This window comes from Camelus dromedarius, chromosome 6 (assembly GCF_036321535.1).
Source record: "Camelus dromedarius isolate mCamDro1 chromosome 6, mCamDro1.pat, whole genome shotgun sequence".
Classification (NCBI taxonomy): Eukaryota; Metazoa; Chordata; class Mammalia; order Artiodactyla; family Camelidae; genus Camelus; species Camelus dromedarius.
This window is the reverse complement of record NC_087441.1, coordinates 70,330,596-70,351,567: the sequence shown is the minus strand read 5'-3', so window position 1 is coordinate 70,351,567 and position 20,972 is coordinate 70,330,596. Positions and strand designations below refer to the sequence as shown.

General features: G+C 34.2%; 1 protein-coding gene across 3 annotated transcripts in view; it reads right to left on the bottom strand.

Moving 5' to 3' along the window:
* The window catches only part of PHF3 (PHD finger protein 3), a 72,471-nt gene that overhangs the window by 6,092 nt on the left and 45,407 nt on the right, over positions 1-20,972 (bottom strand). For all 3 annotated transcript variants that reach the window (XM_031455944.2, XM_031455945.2, XM_031455946.2), the window contains 10 exons: positions 18,905-20,660; positions 13,104-13,413; positions 11,428-11,605; positions 8,327-8,474; positions 8,088-8,244; positions 6,756-6,872; positions 4,968-5,099; positions 4,230-4,365; positions 2,013-2,208; positions 1,533-1,680 (listed from right to left, as the gene is read on the bottom strand). In XM_031455944.2, the coding sequence (XP_031311804.1) occupies positions 1,533-1,680; positions 2,013-2,208; positions 4,230-4,365; positions 4,968-5,099; positions 6,756-6,872; positions 8,088-8,244; positions 8,327-8,474; positions 11,428-11,605; positions 13,104-13,413; positions 18,905-20,660 (3,278 nt within the window). The remainder of the gene's footprint in view (positions 1-1,532; positions 1,681-2,012; positions 2,209-4,229; positions 4,366-4,967; positions 5,100-6,755; positions 6,873-8,087; positions 8,245-8,326; positions 8,475-11,427; positions 11,606-13,103; positions 13,414-18,904; positions 20,661-20,972) is intronic.

The window sequence follows — 20,972 nt, the reverse complement described above, 5'->3', positions numbered from 1 at the left end:
AAGTATCTGATTTGGGATTTTAGTCCAAATCAAACTAAAAGTAAGTAGAAAGCACAGGTGGAGCTCTGGAAAGCAACCACATAGAAACTGGCTCAGAAAAGAGAGTAATAGTTTTGTTTAAAATCAAAAGGTTTCCATAGTTCAGGACTTAATTCTCCATTTAAAAGAAGAGTTATCTTCACCATGGACTGATCAAAGACTGAATTTCTAAACAGTTGTTCAAAAAGAAAAGCATCGTGGGTCCACTGAATTTTTCTCTTATAAAATCAAATGTTTCTAAAATATTACTTGCTAAGCAAACTATATATAAAAATAATAATTAAGTTGTTTATTAATCAAAAGCACAACTCCTAGACAAATAAGCTGATTAATACTAGATAAGCAACATTACACTGAGTTAAAGTAATTTCATCCTAATACAAAGAAAAGTTTACGCCAGTCTTAAAAAAATAGATAAATGCATGATTTACATTTTATAAAATACTGAAAAGCATTGGAAAAAAAAAACTTTTGCCTTTAGTTAGCGGACTGAGAATGAATGGAAAATTAGATATGGACACAATTAATAGCAAAATATCACCAACAAAAATAGCATAAATAGACTAACTTATTTTCCTTCTGCATAAACACAGAAAAATACAAACTTTATTCAAAATAGTTCCAAAAATGTTCTATTTTTTAATTCACCTAATACGATAGTACCACAGCTCTTATTTTCCATAAATGTTGCTCAACAGTTCCTTCCTCTTCCCTCAGGTATAAAAGCCAACGAAGGGTACCACTGCAGCAGTCACGGACAGCCGTGTCTCAGCGCTGCAGCTGGCTGCAGTTTCAACTATACAGCAGATCCTCAAGCAGCATGGGGGTTAGGGGTGCCCACCCCCCATGCAGCTGAAAATCTGAGTATAACGTATTAGTCTGCCCTCCGTATACACAGTTCCACATCGGAGGATTCAACCAACCGCGGATCATGTATTACTACAGTATTCACTATAAAAAACAGCTGTGTATAAGTGGACCCACGCAGTTCAGTCCCATGAAGCTCAACAGTCAGCACAGTAGTAGTGGTAAGCTACATCTCCTTCACAGAAATGGGCAGGGAAGAACTGCAGTCATGAAATTGGGGAATAAAAGCAGTAGGGGAATAAGACTTGTTAACAGTGAAAAATCTTCCTGACAGGCTAACACGGAAGGCCAATAGTATGTCAGTCTTTTACCTACGTCTGTATTTAAAGGAAAGCTTAGATATCTACACAGACTCACAAATTTTTAATTCTCTGACACTGTGAAGTACATTTTGGAAAGAGTACAGAACATGTGGATTTAAAACTTTCAGAGCAGTTTTCTGCAGTTCTAAAACTCCATTCACAAACTCATAATTCCATTAATTGAATGGTTAAGGATCACTGTCAATAAATATTTTTATTATGAATGAAAATAAAATTTTTATTACTTTGTTATGTTGTTTCCTTGCCTATTGCCTTCAGAAACACACCAACCCAGGCACAGAAGGGCAGAAAAGGTCACAGTACCTCTGTCAAGTACTCAGGGGAACCAGACACAGGGTAGGCTTTGGTAACAAATTTTGCTACAGACGGCATGTTGATAAAACCTTTCCAGATGAAATTCAATCGAGCCAGGAAGGTAGACTCAACTTCAACAGTTCCAGGCATCTCTGGACTAAAAAATAACATTAAGAATTTTTCAGCCTGAAGATATGCTTATGAATAAATACATTTTCTACTTATTTATCAATTATTTCTGTTTCAGCATGTCAAGGTCAAAATATGTAAAGGCTATTCACTGACGAGTCTATATTTCCACTATATAAAATATGCTCACATTTACATATTCATGTTTTACAAAGCCATCCTTCTTGGCTGGCTTAGGTGGACTAAGGCCCAGAGAGATGCAAGTAATTTTTCTTTGATGACTTACTTTTTCTAAGACTCCTGTAATTTGGCAAAGATCTATAAAGGTTATTACATAAGTTATAACTAAGAGAAAATTACCGAGGAGCAGGAGAGAATGTTGACTTTGGAGACTCTTGTTTCTCCTCTTCAAAGAATTCAGAAGCCAAAATATTTGAGGTTGAAGACAACGCGTCTGCTATACTTTCTGCTTCATTGTCTGAATGTTTACGAGATACTCCGACGACAACTTTCACTTTTTTTGGAGAAAGATCATCAACTGGTGGTGCCATTCGACCTAAAGTCAGAAGATACCCAAATAAACCATTTTTGTAAACTGAAATTTCTATAACTTTATCCATTTTCACTTCTAAAGTTATTGTTTTCCTGATTGAACTGTTGCACGACCAGACATTTCCTGAGGTAATTTTCAACTATCACCATTTCTCACAGAGTTACAGAACACCTCTTTTATTGATGTGAAAAGTTAGAAGTGAATGTTAAACAACTTAGACAAGCTTTTATAAAGGAAACATTATAACTAGAACCTAAAACAGAGTTCCTGATTCCTTGGCAAACATGTTTTTAACTAAACTACACTGAATTCCAACAGTCTTGAGAGGTAATGTGAAGAACTAAGTAAAACAAATCTGTATCCTACTTTATGTTACATATACCAGCAGTCCATGACATATATGCACATTACAATGCTATTTAGCTACTAAATATGAAAAATATTACTAAAGTTTAGAAAATGATATTGGTTTTAGCTATAGCATCATTAAAGAAAAAAAATCACTCAAACTTTCTGAAAATAGGTCGTCTAGTAATATTTAACATGTTTTGTGTACTATTAATTTTTTAAAATATTATAATAAACATTGTATTAATTATAAATATAATACTAAACATAATTTTAAATCATTAAAATCAATAGAAATTTATAGATTAAAATCACAGATAAAATTAATAGAAAAATTAATTTTTTATTAAGATTTTTTCCAGACAAAACCACCAAATGTGTATATGTAAAATTACTATTACACCTGGATAGCTTTCTTCAGTGAAAACAATGTCTAAAAACACTCTGAAAACGAATATATGTGTATTTAGCATACACCAGAAATGGGACACATTGTAACTGACTGTACTTCAATTAAAAAGTAATAAAAGAAGTTGCCTAGTCAAAAAATAAATAAATAAAAACAAAAATAAAGTGACAGAAAAAAATTAATAAATAAAAATAACACTCTGCCTTTTAAGTCTTTATCATTGTACAGATTGTACGATGCGTGAACACACTTAATTTTGAGAAGATATGGTTATTTCTATTATAGGAAAATGACCTAAGTTATAACACATTCCATGTAGCCCCTAATGCAATGATGGTGGGCAGCTTATTGACTAACCTGAAGAACTTTTCATCTTAATGAACAATGTATGTATCATTTCTTTAGCATACTACAGTAAAAAAAATAAATTGAGAGCTACATTTCTGGAGTTTTAAAAAACTCTTGATCCTCCACCTTTACCAATAAACTGAATATAAACTTAAACTTTTTCTCAATACATCCCCATTTCTTATGCTTTAAATCCAGTCAATCTCCAACATGTCAATAACACCTAACTTGAATATCTCAAAACCTCTACTTACTTCCATCTCCAATGCAACTTCTCTAATTAAAACTATCTTCATCTCCCTCTTGGACTAGTGCAAAGCCTCCTACGTAGTCTCCCTCCTTCCTCTCTTGGCTTCTTCACCATAAGCTCAAAGTCAGAGAAATCTTCGTAAAAATCTAATATGATCATGTCATTCCCCTGCTTAAAAAAACCCTTTAATTGCTATCCATTGCTCTTAGATTAAAGACAAATATCTTTAATATGGCCTACCAAAGTAGATTTTCAGCATTTTTATCATAATCTGTAAAGTAACATTTTATATCATGATCCATCACTTGTATACACACATACTTCACACCCTGTGTGCACGTGCAAGTGTGTGTATATATGCATTTGTGTGTGCGTGCATATGTAAGTGTGCATGGCTTTTTTGGGTTATACAGTAATGACTGGAACTAAAGCCTCTCAAAATCATACTTATCTTCACAAGTGCAGTTCACCATGATATTCTCTTTTCTCTTTTCTTGTTTGTTTTTGAAATACTAGGAACTACTTACTAAATTGATTTCACTACAACTACTACTATTAAGTCACCATCAGACTCACCATCAATACTGGGAAACCAAAAACCTATGTAAATTACAAGCATCCCCCTTTCAAAACGGAAGCTACATTTTAGGGAAAAACATTTCCAATTACCTATGCAAATTTTGCAGTTAAGATCAAAAAGATGTTGTCTGTGTTGACTAGTGGTATCTTTAGACATGGAGTCAATCTCTTCTTTTTGTTTTTCAGATCCTTCCGTCTTCTCCACTGACTTATTAGCTGTGGGTTCCTAACAAAAGTGAGAGTAAAAACAAGTTTTATTACAAAAAATTTGGCCTCAATTACTTAAATCAATGTATACTGCATATCAATATTTTTTCCAAAATAAAACTGTTAGATTCATTGGCTGCTTTTTGCTACTTCTTTAAAGAAATACTTGCTAGATATTAATTATGACTTAAAATATTAGAGTAAAAACTCAAACATTCCTTATTCTTCAAGGCCTCTAACAAGATTTCACATTATTTCCTCACCGATTCTGAAAACAAGAAAAAGCCACACCAGCTCTCAGACCACAGTCTGCCTAAAACGGCACCTATGGATTTCAAGGCCTCCTAGGAAATCTGCTAAGTCAGAGACCCCAGGAATCTACATTTTAACAAAGTGTTTAACTGGTGCCTGTGATGCAAACAGTCTGCATACTGCATACTGAGAAGCGATACTTTATAAACACTCTCAAAAAACCATTAAATCAATAAAATAAGCTCCACTAATAAATAAAGAGTTTTAAAAAGTATTGTTTCTACTTTAAGAACTTAGGCAAATAAATCTTTTCTGAATCTTCATGTTTTGAGCACTATAAAACATGTCATCTTTATTATCATAATTTACCTGAATCTCCAGGGCTGCTTCCTGTTCTTTCATTGGAGCATCACTCTCAATTTCTATCTCACCTTTATGAGTTATTTTTGTGATTGGTCGTCTTTCCACTTCTCTCTGCTCTTTCTCAATCATCTCTATGGTCTAACAGGAAATATTTTAAAGAAATACTTCACAATTAAAATCACAGATGATTTTTAATCTTTAGCTGGTCTCTCAGACCACAAACATACACTGAGTATTTACAAATGTCAGAGACTTTAAAGTGCCGGGGTTTTAGGAATAAGACCTCATGCCTCAGCCTGGTGACGTTTACATGCCCACTAACTGGAGGCAAGTGAAGTGCAATATAATTTGCACACTGATGAGACACGACATTTATATTTAAAATCTGCTTTCTAATCTAGTACTTCAGCAGCTGCCACCGAGAAATGAGAACCAACTTCCTCTTAGATTCCTAACTTGAAGTTTTAACATCCCCCACAACATCAGAAGTTTACTCAAACAATTAAAACACAGTCCCTCCCATCAGTGGTCCTCTGACTGAGCATACATACTGTGCGACAGTGGCAAGTCACAGCTGAACAAGCTCAGCAATAAAACGTAGCAAATAACTAAGCAGGAGCAGAAAGAACTAGTAAAAGACAGCCGAGAGTGGAATAGGTTAAGGAAGGTAAATATGGGTCCAGTCGTTTATCTTGCCATTGTTAAATGCAAATCTTCCTTTAAGGAAAGAAATCAGATTACACAGCCCAAAGAGCAAGCTGGTGTGCCCTGCAGATGATACCTGCAGCCACAGTTTCAAAGCAGAAGGAGGCACGTGCATATCTGGGATATGGAGGGAAAGAAGAGATGGTGATACTATTTCCAAGATAAAAGAGGTGAAATTACGTAGGATGAAAGTGAAGAAATATCTGAGTAAGTACAATCTTTCAAATTATGGCCTCTTGCGCTTCAAACTAGATTTGGTAGAAGATCAACATGGAGGCTTAATGCTTAAGATGCAAGAAAGTATTACGGAGAAGAGAGTCAGGTAAATCACAGAGTTAATATGAACTACGAGGAACTGGTGTTTTCTAGAATAAAGGGCTAATATTCAAGGCCACTGTAATGAAAACAGTGGGTACCGTGGCTTCCCACTGTCATAATAACTGGAAGCCACATACTCATTTCATCTTCAAAAGTATTTCAAGTTCACAACCCCCAAGTGAAAACTCTTGGTATTGATGACTCTCAGAATTTTTCAGTTTTAAAAATGCAGTACATACTATATATGACATAACAGTTAGATCTGGGACAGCACTACTTAATTAAACACAATATTTCTGTGAATATGGACATTCATGCATGACACTTCAAAGTCATATTTCATCAATAAACTTGTTTCCAAAAAATTATTTATTTAAAGCCTTTGGCAAGTGGAACTGAATAAAAAGGGATTATAAATCTATAAAATTTTCATTCTGACTTAACCTGGCTCCACAAATTATCAATATTCATAATACCTTCAAACTGTGCCTTTGAAACATACAAATGTGATTAAGAAAAAAGATGTATCTATTTTCCTATCCTTCTGATTTACAAAATAAAAGAATTTTGTAAGCTGATAACTGGAGGAAATGAATAAAAATCAGATGAGATCAGAAAAAAAAGAATTTAAGAACAGGCTAATGGAGGATCAGTAACAAAAGGCATAAAACAAAAAGTCTGTTCCTGTGTGCTCTGTGTATATAATTTTTCCCTATGGCTGAAAAAGATAGGTTTTGATATAGACAAACATCTATTCACAGATAATCTTACATGTCTGTTTTCCCTTCGTCTCCAAGCAGCTAACTCTTTAGAAGCTAGCTCTTCTGGGCTCATTCTTATAAGATGATCAGGGGTTACTTCTCCTTTCAGCACTTTTTTAAATAATATCTGGAAGGATTTAAAAATGAAGAGAGAAAAACATTTTAAACAGAAAGAGGAGCTGCTGTAAACTAACTTGTAATAAATAAAGATGCAATTTTGAAACCTGATTCACAAATGTTTAATGATTTACATATTACCTACTACAAAGAGAATAAATGACAGCCTTGTGTTCTAGAAACTTATCACCAAGGCAGCAAAACACACATTCTGTATAAAAATCAACACATAATGGAGAAGCATGTACAATGAAGTCATTACGACACCTATCCAAAAGTTGTATCACGTCTTCCCAGGAACACACTCTGTCATAATAGCCAACCCATGGCTGCATAAAAGAACTTCACAGAATGTGATGACTTTCCTATTTTCAAGATTTCATATGATTAAATCCTAACAGGCTTGGAGGTAACTCCAGAGCAAAGAACCAACTACAAGAAAAAAACCTAAAGAAAATAAATATTTCCTTGAAGAAAGGCTTTCAGATCAAAAAGCACCGTGATCCCCTGGGCCATGATGGCAGTTTGTTCAGTTTAGAATTTTCTTAAGCAGCTGTTAGTATACTTCAAGAAAATACCTCATTATCACACACTACAGTAAACTCCATTACACAAACTGACAAACTGATACCACTTATGTGAAAACCTTATACCACATAAGCAAATATGCAAGGAGTTTGCATCTACACACACAGCTTTTAGATTTCCTCTGAGTCCCAAATAAGAAATCTCATAAAAAAATTAAGGATCAAATTAAAGTTTATTCCACTGCTAAAAGATATTTAGCACTAAAGCCATATTTAAATTAATAAAAATATTTTCAAATAGTTCTTTTAATCCAAAGTAAAATTATTTTCCTAAGGGGTGTAGTTCTATTTTCAGATTTAAATCATAAGTATTAATTATATAGTGTTATGAGTTTTTAAAGAATACATATGAATGAATTTTTTTTAATAAACTGGATTAAACAAGGGACATTTAGGCAAGAAAATTCACCTATATCAGGTTAAGACATATTTAGGATTTTATATTTTAATAGACATTGTATAATACTAGTCACTACTGTGCAGAATTCATAACTCAGTTCAGTAGCAAAAGACTATTAAAATTACATGGTCTCACTTCAAGAAGCAAATTACAGACCTACTATATTATAATTATAAATCCCTGTGTATTTAGGAAAGTTAGAAACATAAATAACCAGACATGAACAAAACATACTTACATTGTTTTTAGGATCTTTCAGATTGAACATCAAACTTCTATATTTGTTCTTGTATTTAGCATCTGTGTCCCGAAAAAAAGAGAAAAGCTCTTTTTCAATTTTTGTGGCAACTTTTGCTGCCTTTTCCTCTGGTACCTTCAAATTTGAGTCTGTAAGTCTTAAAATTAGAATAATTCAATTATTTTTCAAATAGGTGAAGCATACATTATTCAATCTTCTACAATAACAATGCGTGTTACCTTTTCATGAGAATATCTTTGAGAGAATGTCTGACGCTCTGTCGGATCTGATCTGCAGAGGGCTTGGAAGCAGCAGCAGCCGGAGGGTGCGCAGTAGGCATCCCCTTTTCAGTTTTCTTTTTCTTTATCTCTTGCTTTTCATGAGCACCTAGTTTAAATCAATATCAAAACTCATTAAATTGTTTCCAAAAGGTATTTTCCTTTTTTATTGCACAATGTAAGTTTATAACAAGTTGACTGATTAAAAATCACTACTTAGAAATGAGATCAGAATCCATATTTCGTACTGAAATATCCCTGACATTGTAATTCTAATCTATGTTTGATGACAGATAACTAAACTTGGATCACTCTGCAATATACACAAGTACTGAAACATTATATTATACAACTGAAACTAACGTTATATGTCAATTATACCTCAATAAGAAAAAAGCTCTAATTAAGATAAATTTTAATTGGAAATTAAGTGACTAAAAAGTGGTCCTAAAGCTCTAAAATGTATATACCCCTTTTCCATTTTAGATAATGGTTTTTTTAGAGCTACTTTTTATATATACACTATATCATTCATATATATATATATATATATATATATAAAACTTGTAAAGAACTATTTAGAAAAATTGATCTGAACTTAGTAAGTGAGCAGATAATGTAATGACTTAACTAGGGCCACAAAACTGATGAATTCCCTTTGGGTTTAAAACGACTGTGTTAATTTGAGTATTAAGCTTTTCAAATGATTTTTCATTCCATCATTACTAATTCATGCACATCTTCAGAAACTCAATGTCAAACATCCCACAAACCAGCTTATTATTCTACAGGCTTTTCATTCCAGCAATTCTTAAATCTATCATTTTTACCATCCCATGTCCTCACTTTCCCAAATAACCGGCTTTCATCAGATAGTCCAACACTCACCATTCCCTTGCAGACTTAACATCTTTATTCCCTCTCCTTTAAACATCTGCATTGGCAAAAACCACAACCATGGTGAAAGCCAACTTTTTTCCTTCACTCAAGAAGCCTGCAAAGAGCTGAGGGTAACTGGAGGAAATAAGCAGTGGTGCTGACAGATCTCACTTTAAATTTATAATCACAGATCTTAAGTAGTCAGCTCAATCTGCTGCCCTAATCCTATTAAACTGTCCTAGTAAATTCGCTTTCCCACTTTCTAAAACATCTGTTTTACACTTTTTCTCCTTTCTTCTCAAACCAACAAAACCTCCTTTCTTCAACTTCAACCTCATTTGATTTTCTCACTTCCTATTTCACTCAGGAAATAAAAACAACGTCAGCTATCACATCCTCCTGTCACCAAATCTACTAACCTAGCTCACCTATCCCCTCCTAGCACAGCTTTCCCTGCTGTTACAATGGACGAGCTGTCCTCGCCTATGACCAGCCCCTCCAGGTGAATCCCATTCCCTCTGATCTCTTCATGGATTCTGAGCCTCAACTATTACTTTGTCTCCTACATCATCACATTTTCTCTCTACTGGATCATTCCCATTATTCTTAACAAACATGCTGTAGTATTTCCTTAAGAAGAAATCCAGACCTCACATCTTCCACTAGCCACCACACCACTTCTGTTCCCTTTAACAGCCAAATTCCTTGAGAGCTATCCATAATCACTATCACCAGTTCCTTATCTTCCATTCTTCCATAAGTCACTACAATTGATTGGCTTTTGTCCCCACTGCTCCAAAATCAATGGTCACCAATGATCTCCATTTCACTAAATGACATATTTAATAATCTGGGTTCATCTTATTAGACATCTAGGCAGCATGTGCCACAACTGATCATTCCCTCCTCATAACTTCACCTGGCTTCCAGGCCACCATGGTCTTTTAGTTCTCTTACCCCAAAGGCCATCTCGTAGGCTGGCTCCTCTCTTCTTCCTAAGATCTAAATGTGGATGCATCCCCAAGGGCCCTGCTTCTGCCTCTTTATTACCAAATTCTCTCTGCAGCTGTTTATACCTAAGTCCATGATTTAAAATAACAACTACACACTGATAAATCCCAAATTTATATACCATTGCCCAAAGTCTTCTCTAAGCTCCAGACTCATCAGCCAAAGGTTTACTCAAAACATCTCCACCTGGATCTCTAATAGGCATCTCAAAGTTAAAACACCCAAAACATAAATTTTCAATTTTCCTCCCCAAATCATTTTCTCTTTCCCATCTCTGCAAATAGTACCAACACTGATCTAACCGTATGTTGAGACTCTCCTTCTTCTACCTGTATTTACTCCAAATGCAAGTTCTGCCATGTCTATTATAAAGTATATCTGAATCTGATCACTTCGCACTACCCTCACTGCACCTCTGCTCCCAGCTACTACTATGTCTTTCCTAGGCTGCTGCTCTAGGCTCCTAGCTGGCTCCTGTTCTCCTAACCCCTACAGTCCAATCTCTACAGGAAACCAGACTGACCCATCATTACCTTGTAAAAACTCCTCTAAAGGTTTCCCATTATATTCAGAAGAAAATATGAAGTCTTGTCATGGGCGCAAAGTTTCTACATAATTTTCTCTAAACTCATTTTCATCACCATTCTAACCGTCATGTATTACATTCTAATCATTCCATACTAACTTTCTTGCTCCCCAAATGCAGAGACTGTTTCTACCTCGAAGCCTTCAGACTGGCTATGCCCACTATGTATTCCTCCCTCCAAAACAACTCTGCATGCCTTCAGATCCCACCTCAAGTTACCAACTCCATTCACTCTGGAACAAACTCCCACCACTCTCCCTGACCTTGACTCTCTATCCCATTACTCAACTTTTACTCCATAGTGCCTAAATTCTCTAAAACAGCATACCATTTTCTTATTTGTCTACTTATTATCTGTCTTTTCCTATTAGTATTTTTAAGTGCCATGAGGGCAGTGGCAGTTCATTAGTACTTCCCCAGAATTTAGAGCAATAATTTTTAATTTCAAGTAAGGTCAATAACCTAAACTATTTTTATTGCCATTAAAATGTTAAAATGTTTAAATTTCCCTAGATATACTAATTGATAGTATATGAAGTAAAATACATATGCATTAGTATATAACAATTTCTATTATTCTTACTACCTGATTTTGAAGCTTTTTCAAAAGTAACATTTGTAGACTCTTTGGGTATTTTTTCACTTTTTTCTTCTGAGGATCTCCGAGGTAAAACTGGTTGTCCCATCTTTCGAAGAGGAGCTAGTTGCCATTTTTTGATTTCACTGTCCCTACAGTCTGATAAGTTTTTGCCTTCACCAGCATCCTGGAAAAAATAGTATTTAATTCAATACAGTGAAAACTACTAAACTACCTTTAAATATAAAGCAAGCCTCAAGAGTATGTAGATGAAAAAAATTAAACCTAATTAATATTACAACCTATTAAGATATCAAACATATTCCATTCTTTAGCCCAATAATTGTTTTTTGAAGATATACAAAACTAACTCTCAATTAACAGCAAAAAAGACAGTCATCCTTTCATCCAAAATCCATCTGTTAGCACCTATTTTCTGCAGAAGCCAAAACAGCCTGTAAAGGGGAATTTAAAAACACTGATATCATATTCCCAGGAACAGTATTAGAAAGAAAATAAGAGTTCTCTTAGTTGGCTGTGGATATGGAAAAAAAAGGGGGGGGGTGATTGTGGAGAAATAAGTTATCTAAATTTGTTCCAGAAAATAGTGAAAAACAAAGTCACATTTACCTACATACAAAAGTATCAAATTTTCAGAGTACCTATTGGCAATTTTAACTCCCATAAGTTAGAACAAACCATTAGGATACCTATTACTCATGTCCAATTATAACCCACAAATAACTACAAACGAAATCAGAATTCTCTGAGACTCTTGAGAATAATTAATCCCGTCATACTAGTGAGAAGAACAATGTGTACAGAAATATAATCACAGGTTTTAAGAAGACAGAGTATGTATAAAAAACTGATTTTCTCTAGACTGGGAATCCTCTCATTTTTTATTTCCTTGTTCATTCTCTACAACTAGATACTTGAAAGCAGGAACACATTTCGTTCGGTGTTATATACTCAAGTCTGGCACCATGCCTGGCACACAACAGGAACACAACAAGTGGTTCAACATAAAATCCAGGGGTAAGGAGTGGTATTTAAAAAGCAAATTCCGTAAGCTAAAATCAAACTAGTCCAAATAAGTTTCACCACCATCAAAAAGAAAAGGAAGCAGTTATCACTTGCATGGCTCATGTATTTACAAAATCAGACTAACCTCAGTTTCTTTTCCGATACAGTAACTACTTATTATCTGTCTTTTCCTATTTATATTTAAGAGCCATGAGGGCAGGGGCTTTTTATTAACTTCATTAGTACTTCCCCAGACTTTAGAGCAATAATTTTTAATTTCAAGTGAGGTCAATAAAACCTAAACTATTTTTTTTGCCATTAAAATGTAAAAATTCTGGGAGGAAAGTATAGCTTAGCATGCACAAGGTCCTAGGTTCAATCCCCAGTACTCCTTCCAAACATAAATAAACAAATCTAATTATCTCCCTACCAAAATAATAAAACTAAAGAAACTTTTTTTTTAAAAGTTAAGATTTTGAAATTCCCCTAAATATATACTAATTGATAGTATATAGCAGTATCCTAGTAAAGAGACTGGGGGGTTTCTCAAAACATTTAGAATGTTAATGTTTTACAGTGTCTTTTTAGACAAAATGGAGACAACTCAACTAAAAGACAAAACAATGAGCTTAAAAAGAATGCATTAATGAGCATCTCACCCGTTTTAAAATTTTGACCTTGTGCTTCACTGTGTCATCTATATATTTGGTTTTGTCATTTGTTATACTGTGCTTTGATAAGCCAAGCTTTTCGTATTCCATTGCTTTATCTTCACTATGGACTTCAGCTTTAGCCGGGTTTCCCAAAATATCTGGATCTACTATTTCAGTCTTTTTATCTTCTTCAGCACAACATTTCACACATACATATTCTTTGTCTTCCTCTCCCATTTGTTGTGCTTGAGAAAGACTTAACCCAACACAATCGCCATGAAACCAGTCGTCGCATCTCCCACAGCCAACCATAAACCTGGAAAGAAAGAAAAAAACTGATTTAATACATTTTCTTAAAAACCAATGCTGAGTCTAAATTGAATTTTCAGTATTTTTGGTATTTTGCAGGTTTTCTAACTTTATCCATTCTATTAGTTCAACATGGAGAATGTTTTTAAAGAAAAGAATATTCTCTGGAAATGGAACTTTAAGTCAAATATCTCCCCTCTATCTAGCATAAATAAGAAAATACTCAGGGAAAAAACATAAGGATGAAAACAGAGGACAAGAGGACTTTGTCAGTATACTGCATAGAACAACAAAGTACAGAGTAACAGCACTTTTCCACTGAGAAGGGTGGTAAGACCTGTGATAATCTGACCATAGACAACCCATCAAAGTCACAATTACATTTACCACATAGACCTGAAGTCATACATAAAATTAGAGAGTCATTTATCCAACGAATCATTTTAAATGACAAAAAGAAAAACCAGATGCAAAAAAAAATGCAACTCAAAAACTAACACTAGCCTCTCATATTTTTTATCAACTACCTTAACTATTCTTTGAGCTCAAAATATTGTGGTTCATGGTGTTAACAGATTTAGCTGAAGAATCTTATACTTTTGAATGTGGGCTTCCTGACTGCTCGACTTTGTGCTTTAGATAATAAATTTGTTTTCCCAAATAAAGATTAATGTTGTATCTTAACATGGGGGTACTATTATTCAGGGTGTTTATAATTTCCAAACAGCCCCCTTACAAACATTTTCCCCTCTACTGCATTTTATCTAAGAAATAATTTCAGTAACAAATGAAAAAGCCCAAGGACATATGACTCTAAAAGTTTTTCTAACTTAGGAAAAATACCTGAAATTACTTTTGAATTTACAGGAAAACAGATATATAAACAGCAATTTGGGGGATAAATTATCTTTTTTTACATACTTTTCAGCCCATTGTTAGGAAAATGACAAAGATAACTTATGTTTAACATTTTCCTTTTTTCTTCTTCAGGTTAGTAATTCATATGTTTTAAAGATTTTGAAGGATTTAAGTATATTAATGATTTAAAGACTTTGTGCTGATTTTGATAAGAATAGTGGCACCACCAACAGTGACAAAACTCCTTTTAAAAACCCGTGGTCCAACAGGAAGATGTTAAAGGTAATACACTGGGTGGGTGATACGACCAACTCTCTCTAAATATACCAGAGGTCCTGTTTTTGTAGGAACTAGAAAAACCAGGACATTTGAGTTTCAATCCTTATAGGATGTCTTGAGAAAGTAATGCCAAATACCTCATTCCCTAACAGCAGCACACTCCACCCTTCTTCCTCCAGTGACTTTTTATTGTGGACCAACACTGCTACGCACTGAGGAAACTTGACTTCTTCACGTCTGTAATTTACCATTCTTTACCCTAACTGGTAATGCTTGTGCTAGCTTTTTCAGGTAAGTTGTCATTTCCTCAACAGTTCATTTGAGGGGGAAAAAAAAAAACCATTGAAAAAAAATCACACCTTAAGTAAGAACAAAAAAATAGAGAATTATTTCTGTATTCATAGGCTTAGTAAGAAAATTTTCCATCAATGTGGTATTTGCAAAACAGAAATGGTTTCTCTCAGTTTGGAAGATTTTAGATGGGTCCATGAGTCAGTGATACAGATCTTCCAGCCAACAAAAAAATACAAAATTTGAAAAATACAAATACTTAAAAAGCTTTCCTATTTCAGGTTACAAACTTGTAAGAACTGCTATTTCTTGAAAAGAACTATGCTTTTGAAATACTGAAAGAAAGCTAATGTGTTTTCAAGTTTCTTCAAAACAAGCCTGGAATAGCTCAATATGACTACTTAAAAATCTACACTATGACCATAGCTATGCTTTTGCCCCAAATCCAAATATAAATATCATCATAAAGCACATATTAAGAAATTTCAAATCTTTAATCAGGGAGATATTTTATTATGTGAAATGTATTAATTATATCACAATGACCCAAGTTTACTATGGCAATGTCTCCTCAAACTTGAGAAGCTCTAAAAAGCAAATTTCAAAACTCCAGTGCCATTGACAGATGTATCATAGGTTTAGTTTTCCTTAAAAAAAGAAAAAAAAAGTGCACTTAAATAAAATTCTGAGAAATCAAAACAAGACTTGATAAAATATAATGTCCACACGTTCTAGGGGAAAATGTAACTGATTCACTTGAAAGTGAAACTGGTCACCTAAAAATGTATACTACAGCAGTACTACAAACTTCATATACCATATATACTGTCTTCCCTTTTTCTATTATTCTTCCACATGGATTAAAAAAGAGGTGGAGTATGGATCAAACAGCTAACATAATTACTCTCCCATTTTCTGCTCTGTCCTTGAAATTTTGCCTACCAACATGCAAAAATCTATGGAAAAGACTATAACCTGGAGGTTAAATATTTCACTAAGATAATTAAAGTGTCGAGTTTAGCTCTGGATCAATTAATTGGACCAAAATAAACAGAAAAGTTCAGAAATATTTTTGGTGTGTTCTCCTACTGTGGTATGTTCATCACAAAACTTAAAATCCTACTATAATTTAAACCTGATTTAAAACTTAATCATAATTCTAATATTTTTGGCATAACCCAAAATGTATTCTTAGAAAGTTTTCAAGTTTCTTCAAAGTAAACCAGAGGCAACACTATGAACTTCTGTTCTTCGCAAATTCATGTCACAAATTCACTAACAACGGGCCCTCAAGTTCTACAAAGTGCTTCCTCTAAGTAACAATCTAGACTATGTTACTATAAAAGTGTATATACTAAGATAAAATGATTCTATTTCACATAAATATTACATCATTATTTTTGTCACTAACAATCCAATCTGCAGAGATTAAATTTAAACTTTTAAGAAAAACCAGAATCACTTACTCTAAGAGAAAATTCCCTTCTCAGAAAAAGGCTTCTTCTTTGAGTATTAAAGCTCCATTATGCTAAGGAAATATTTTTGTTTTTAAATTTCATCCAATAAACAAACCTTCTACAACTAGGCAAGTAAGTGTAATATAAACTAAAGATACAAAAGTCACCTGGAAAGGTAGGGAAGCACTAGAAACTACGAAGCAGGTAATATGAAGACTAAGACTTCCTCCTTCCAAAATGCCAACTGGCGCGTGTTTAAAAGAGGTTCAAAGGCCACTTAAAAAGAGCATTAAATAGTCTGATTTTTAAAATAATGAATATACCTTTGCTGTAAGGGCTGAATCAGGAAAATAAGTGGAAGCACAATGTGCATATGAGACAGTCAATACCCACTGTCTTTAGGGTATGTGCAGAAGCTGCTTATGGTCAAATACTACATTTGGCCATGCCACAAACAAATCCTTATTTAAAAATATAATTTCCAACTGGAAGAACATTCAGGAAGCTAACCTCAGTTGCAACACATGTAAAATGTTGAAGAGTTATAAAAGTTTTACAGTAGTAAATTTGTCAAAAGTGCTAAAAAAAAAAAAAAAAGGCCACATCAACAAATAGCTTTCAGTGTAGCTAGTGCATGAGATCGAAGAAATGGATGAAAATTATTTCCAGATATGTCCTTCCTAATAAATTCATATTCTTACACATAGATTAATCTAGGAAAATTACATGCTGCATAACAGGTTCACCTTTTAAATAAACTCAGTGTATACAAGCAGAATGCATCAAAGAAGGACAAAGGCTAGTCAATATTTAAAGAAAAAAACAATCACTTAGGCTTCTTTATTCACAAAATTGAAGTAATTTTTCAATGTGAAATGTTGCTTCCAAAATTGAGTGTTTCCAATGTTATTATATATTATTCGTATCAATTACACAGGGTAAACTTAAGATCCCTACACATCTAATATTTTAAGTCATGTTCTAGACTGGGGCAAAGAAACTAAACTGTAGGTTTTATGCAGTAGATCCAAAAGGTGGCATCAGGTAAAAAAACAATGGAACTTAACACTTAATCTTCATTTTAGGAAGACATCTGCTGATGTTAGTGAAGTGATAATCATTAAAAAGCCTGGGCAAACTCCTGAGACCAGGCCATCACGTTTATCTCCAAAAAAGCTACCTTATGACGTACTTAACATGGCTTCCAACTCTAGACCAAAGTTTCATTTTAGAAACTCATTCAGTTTAAGGCTATTTCATTACTCTGACCATGTCAGTGTGATTTTTAGAAGATTCTGGCGAAAAAAAAAAAGGGGGGGACTCGTTTAAAGGAGCACTTATAAGGACCATCCAGTCCTTAATTTTTACAGGCCTGAAAATTAGCAGGCCCACTTTAGAGTATCTGAGTAAAGTGTTTTAAACAAAAAAGCTTTCTAAAGACCACAAAAGTGAGAGCAAATGTAGCACTATATTCAAACAAGTCAGTTTTTTAAAACTGGAATATGCTGTTAAAAAAGTAGCCACTGACACTAAAAACAGGCCATGGACTGAATCACAAATGAAGAAATCCTTTGACATAAAAGTAATTTTTTACAGAATAGCCTCAAGAACTCCCAACCACCACCTTTCACACCAAAATAATATATTACACCACACTGTACTATACTGTCCCTCCCTAAAGAGTTTGATTTTTATGTAATCTAATTATGCTGGGAAGTCATTCTAACATTTACTTTCATGAGTAAAGATAATACTACAATGTGCAAGCTACAACGTTCTTTTATCATATCAATGTTGATAGAAGTTCCAACAGCAATCTGAACACTTGAACAGGATAATCTTGTAGCTGGAAACTCCACTTCAACTCTTGTTCGCCTTTTCTTAAAAAGTTAGCAAATAAAACACACATGGGGGGCAGAGAAGGTAGCAGTATCATAAAACTATAAAACACTGAATCCTTAGGTAAGTGCTGAAGGGCAGTACTATGAAATCTTTTTAAAAGATCAGAAATCACAAGAAATTCAAATCACTAAAACAATCAGAAATGAAATACATGTTTTACCCCATCCCATGTTACATACAAAATCCACCTGGGTAATTTAACAGTTGTTTTAGCTATCAAATTTCATTCTAAGGTCAAGTTTGATAGTTATGAAGTAGTGGTATTAAGTGACAATAGGTGTGCTTCATTTAAAAAAATATATATAGAGAATTTTCATTATGACCTTCACACTTTATTACTAGTTCTTAAGCCAAACAAATTATTATTTAACTTACAGACCAAAAGCACTGTAACAATTTTCTGATTATTTTTTTTTTAAAGATGCAATGACTAAATTACACTCTCTAACTGGTTACAATGACAAAACATTTCCATATATGCCAGCTGCTGGTCAGACCATGGTGTTTTAAAATGTTCTAGGATGATGTATCTGTAAATTTAGTGGCTCCATCTTTCTATCACTTATCCAGGACTGATGAGGGGTTTTTGTTTCTGCAAAAGTCTTCGCATGCTAAATAATCTCTTTCTATAAAAAGTTCTCACACTAACACCACCCTAAAGAAAGCAATTTGTCTTCAATGTACACATCACACATACACACACACACACACCTGTTGCCATGCGGTTTTTTGCAAAACCCACACTGCTTGCTGGGAGTCCACATATATTTGCTTTCAAATGAAGAGCTATGATCTGAGCCTTCCCTTTTTATGGTAGCTATGTTGTCTGGAATGAACAATGGTGGCTCATCCAAAGAAAAACTTCTGCTGCTTCTTCTCTGGCGAGGTTGTAGGTTCTTCTCTGGTTTTTTAAATTTGAGTTTATCCTCTTCCTTAAAATGTTCGATACCACCTGCATGCTCAAGCTCCTCCTTCATATGACTATTGGTTCTCCCCGCTGGAGTGGGCTGCTGGGGCTTGTGGCACTGTTTCTGGCTGGAATGCAATAAATGACCAGTTTGTGCAGGATGATGAGGTTCTTTAGTGCAACCAGGGTGACCATGAGGCTTATCACTGAAAGAGTGAGTTAAGGGTTTTGAAATCTGAACTAAATTTTGATCCTGTGATGTCTTTTTGAATATAGAATGAGCTTGATTTTTCACAGATTTAACCCCAGAACTGCAACTCTGGATCTTTGAATCCTTATCAACTTGTTTTTTTCTCACTTTGACAGGCCTTTGAAAATTCTGCTTAGATTCAGACTCATCAGCGTTTCGCTTCACACTTTTGACATTGACTTTAGCTTTGTTATGCATTAATTCATGCTTTGTTACAACAATTTTTTTCTGAGTATCTGTGGTCATGTTTTGCTTAGAATGCATTACCGGTTTTGTATGTTTGGATTTTACGTTTTTTGACTCTAAGCAAGAAACATTGCTTGACTGGCTGTCTCTGTCGTCCTGAAGGCTTGTCTCAGGAGACTCCATTTTAATACTTCCAACAATATTCAACTGGTTTGAATTCTGGTCAGGTGCATCACAAATAGCATTATCTAAAATACTACTTTCTGATTCAAAAGCACTAGTATTAACCACCTCTAAGTTTGATTTATTAAATTCAGTGCCCTCCAACTGCTGATCATTAGACTCTGTGTCTTTGTAATAACTCAATGGTTCTATTTCATTTCCATGAAGGGAGTTCTTAGCTTTGTCAGCAACTTCCACAGTATTCTTCAATTCCAAATTACACTCATGTACTTCATCCACAGCACTAGACAAACCTACAAGGCTGTTTTCTGTCTTATTTGGGTTTGCACAAGCAGCATCACCAGAAAAAGCAGCAGAAGACGCAGGTTCCTCAATAATGTGGTCATCTTCAGGGGGTAATTTTACTGTCTCCTCTGATTCTTGTTCACCATCTCCCTTTGCCTTCATTTCTTCAACAACAGTCTCATCCATTTTACTTGAAATGGAATCATTCTGTTCATGTTCTTCTTTATCTGAAAACTTAAACAATGGGCTACTAACAGTCGTAGTTTTACATTCCATCAGAGCTTCATTTTTCTTTTCTTCAATAGTAACACAAGTCTCTGAAAGTAGTGGACAATTTAACTCATGAGATGGCACATTTGCTCCTCCCTGATTATTACACTTGTGCTCAGAATCTAATCCAGCTTCATCTTTCATTTCTAGACAAGACGACACTGCTACTTCGGTTTGTGCACTATGTCGGCTGCTCCTCCTGCTCTCTTTATGGTGCTCAGGTTTTGGTGATGAATCAACTTCTTCCTTTAAATGACACCTTTCTGGTTGTTTCACCCCTGCTTTAGGGGCAGATACAGTCTTCCCAGATGCTTTTTTTGTGCTATTTAAAGGTGCTGCATTTGAACGCTTGGCAATAGTGCTTTGTCGCAAACTTCTTACTTGTTCTATCACAAAGGAAAAAAAATAAATAAAAATAACTTAGCTGTTTTGTCATGTATTTTTATTTCAGTGCAATTTAGAATATATCGCATCTTTATTCTGAGCTATAAAATGTATTTGCTCACTTCAATGAAAATGTACTAAACACTTACTCATGATGATGATTTTTTTTAATATACATAAATTTTATACTTATCAAAGTTCTATCAATTCTGGGGCAGGAAAAAAACCTCTAAAATTCAGACTGATACTATACTTTACAATAAGACAGAAATGTTTTCATCAAATTTCCTTTCTATAAAAGTAAATTGGGAGTA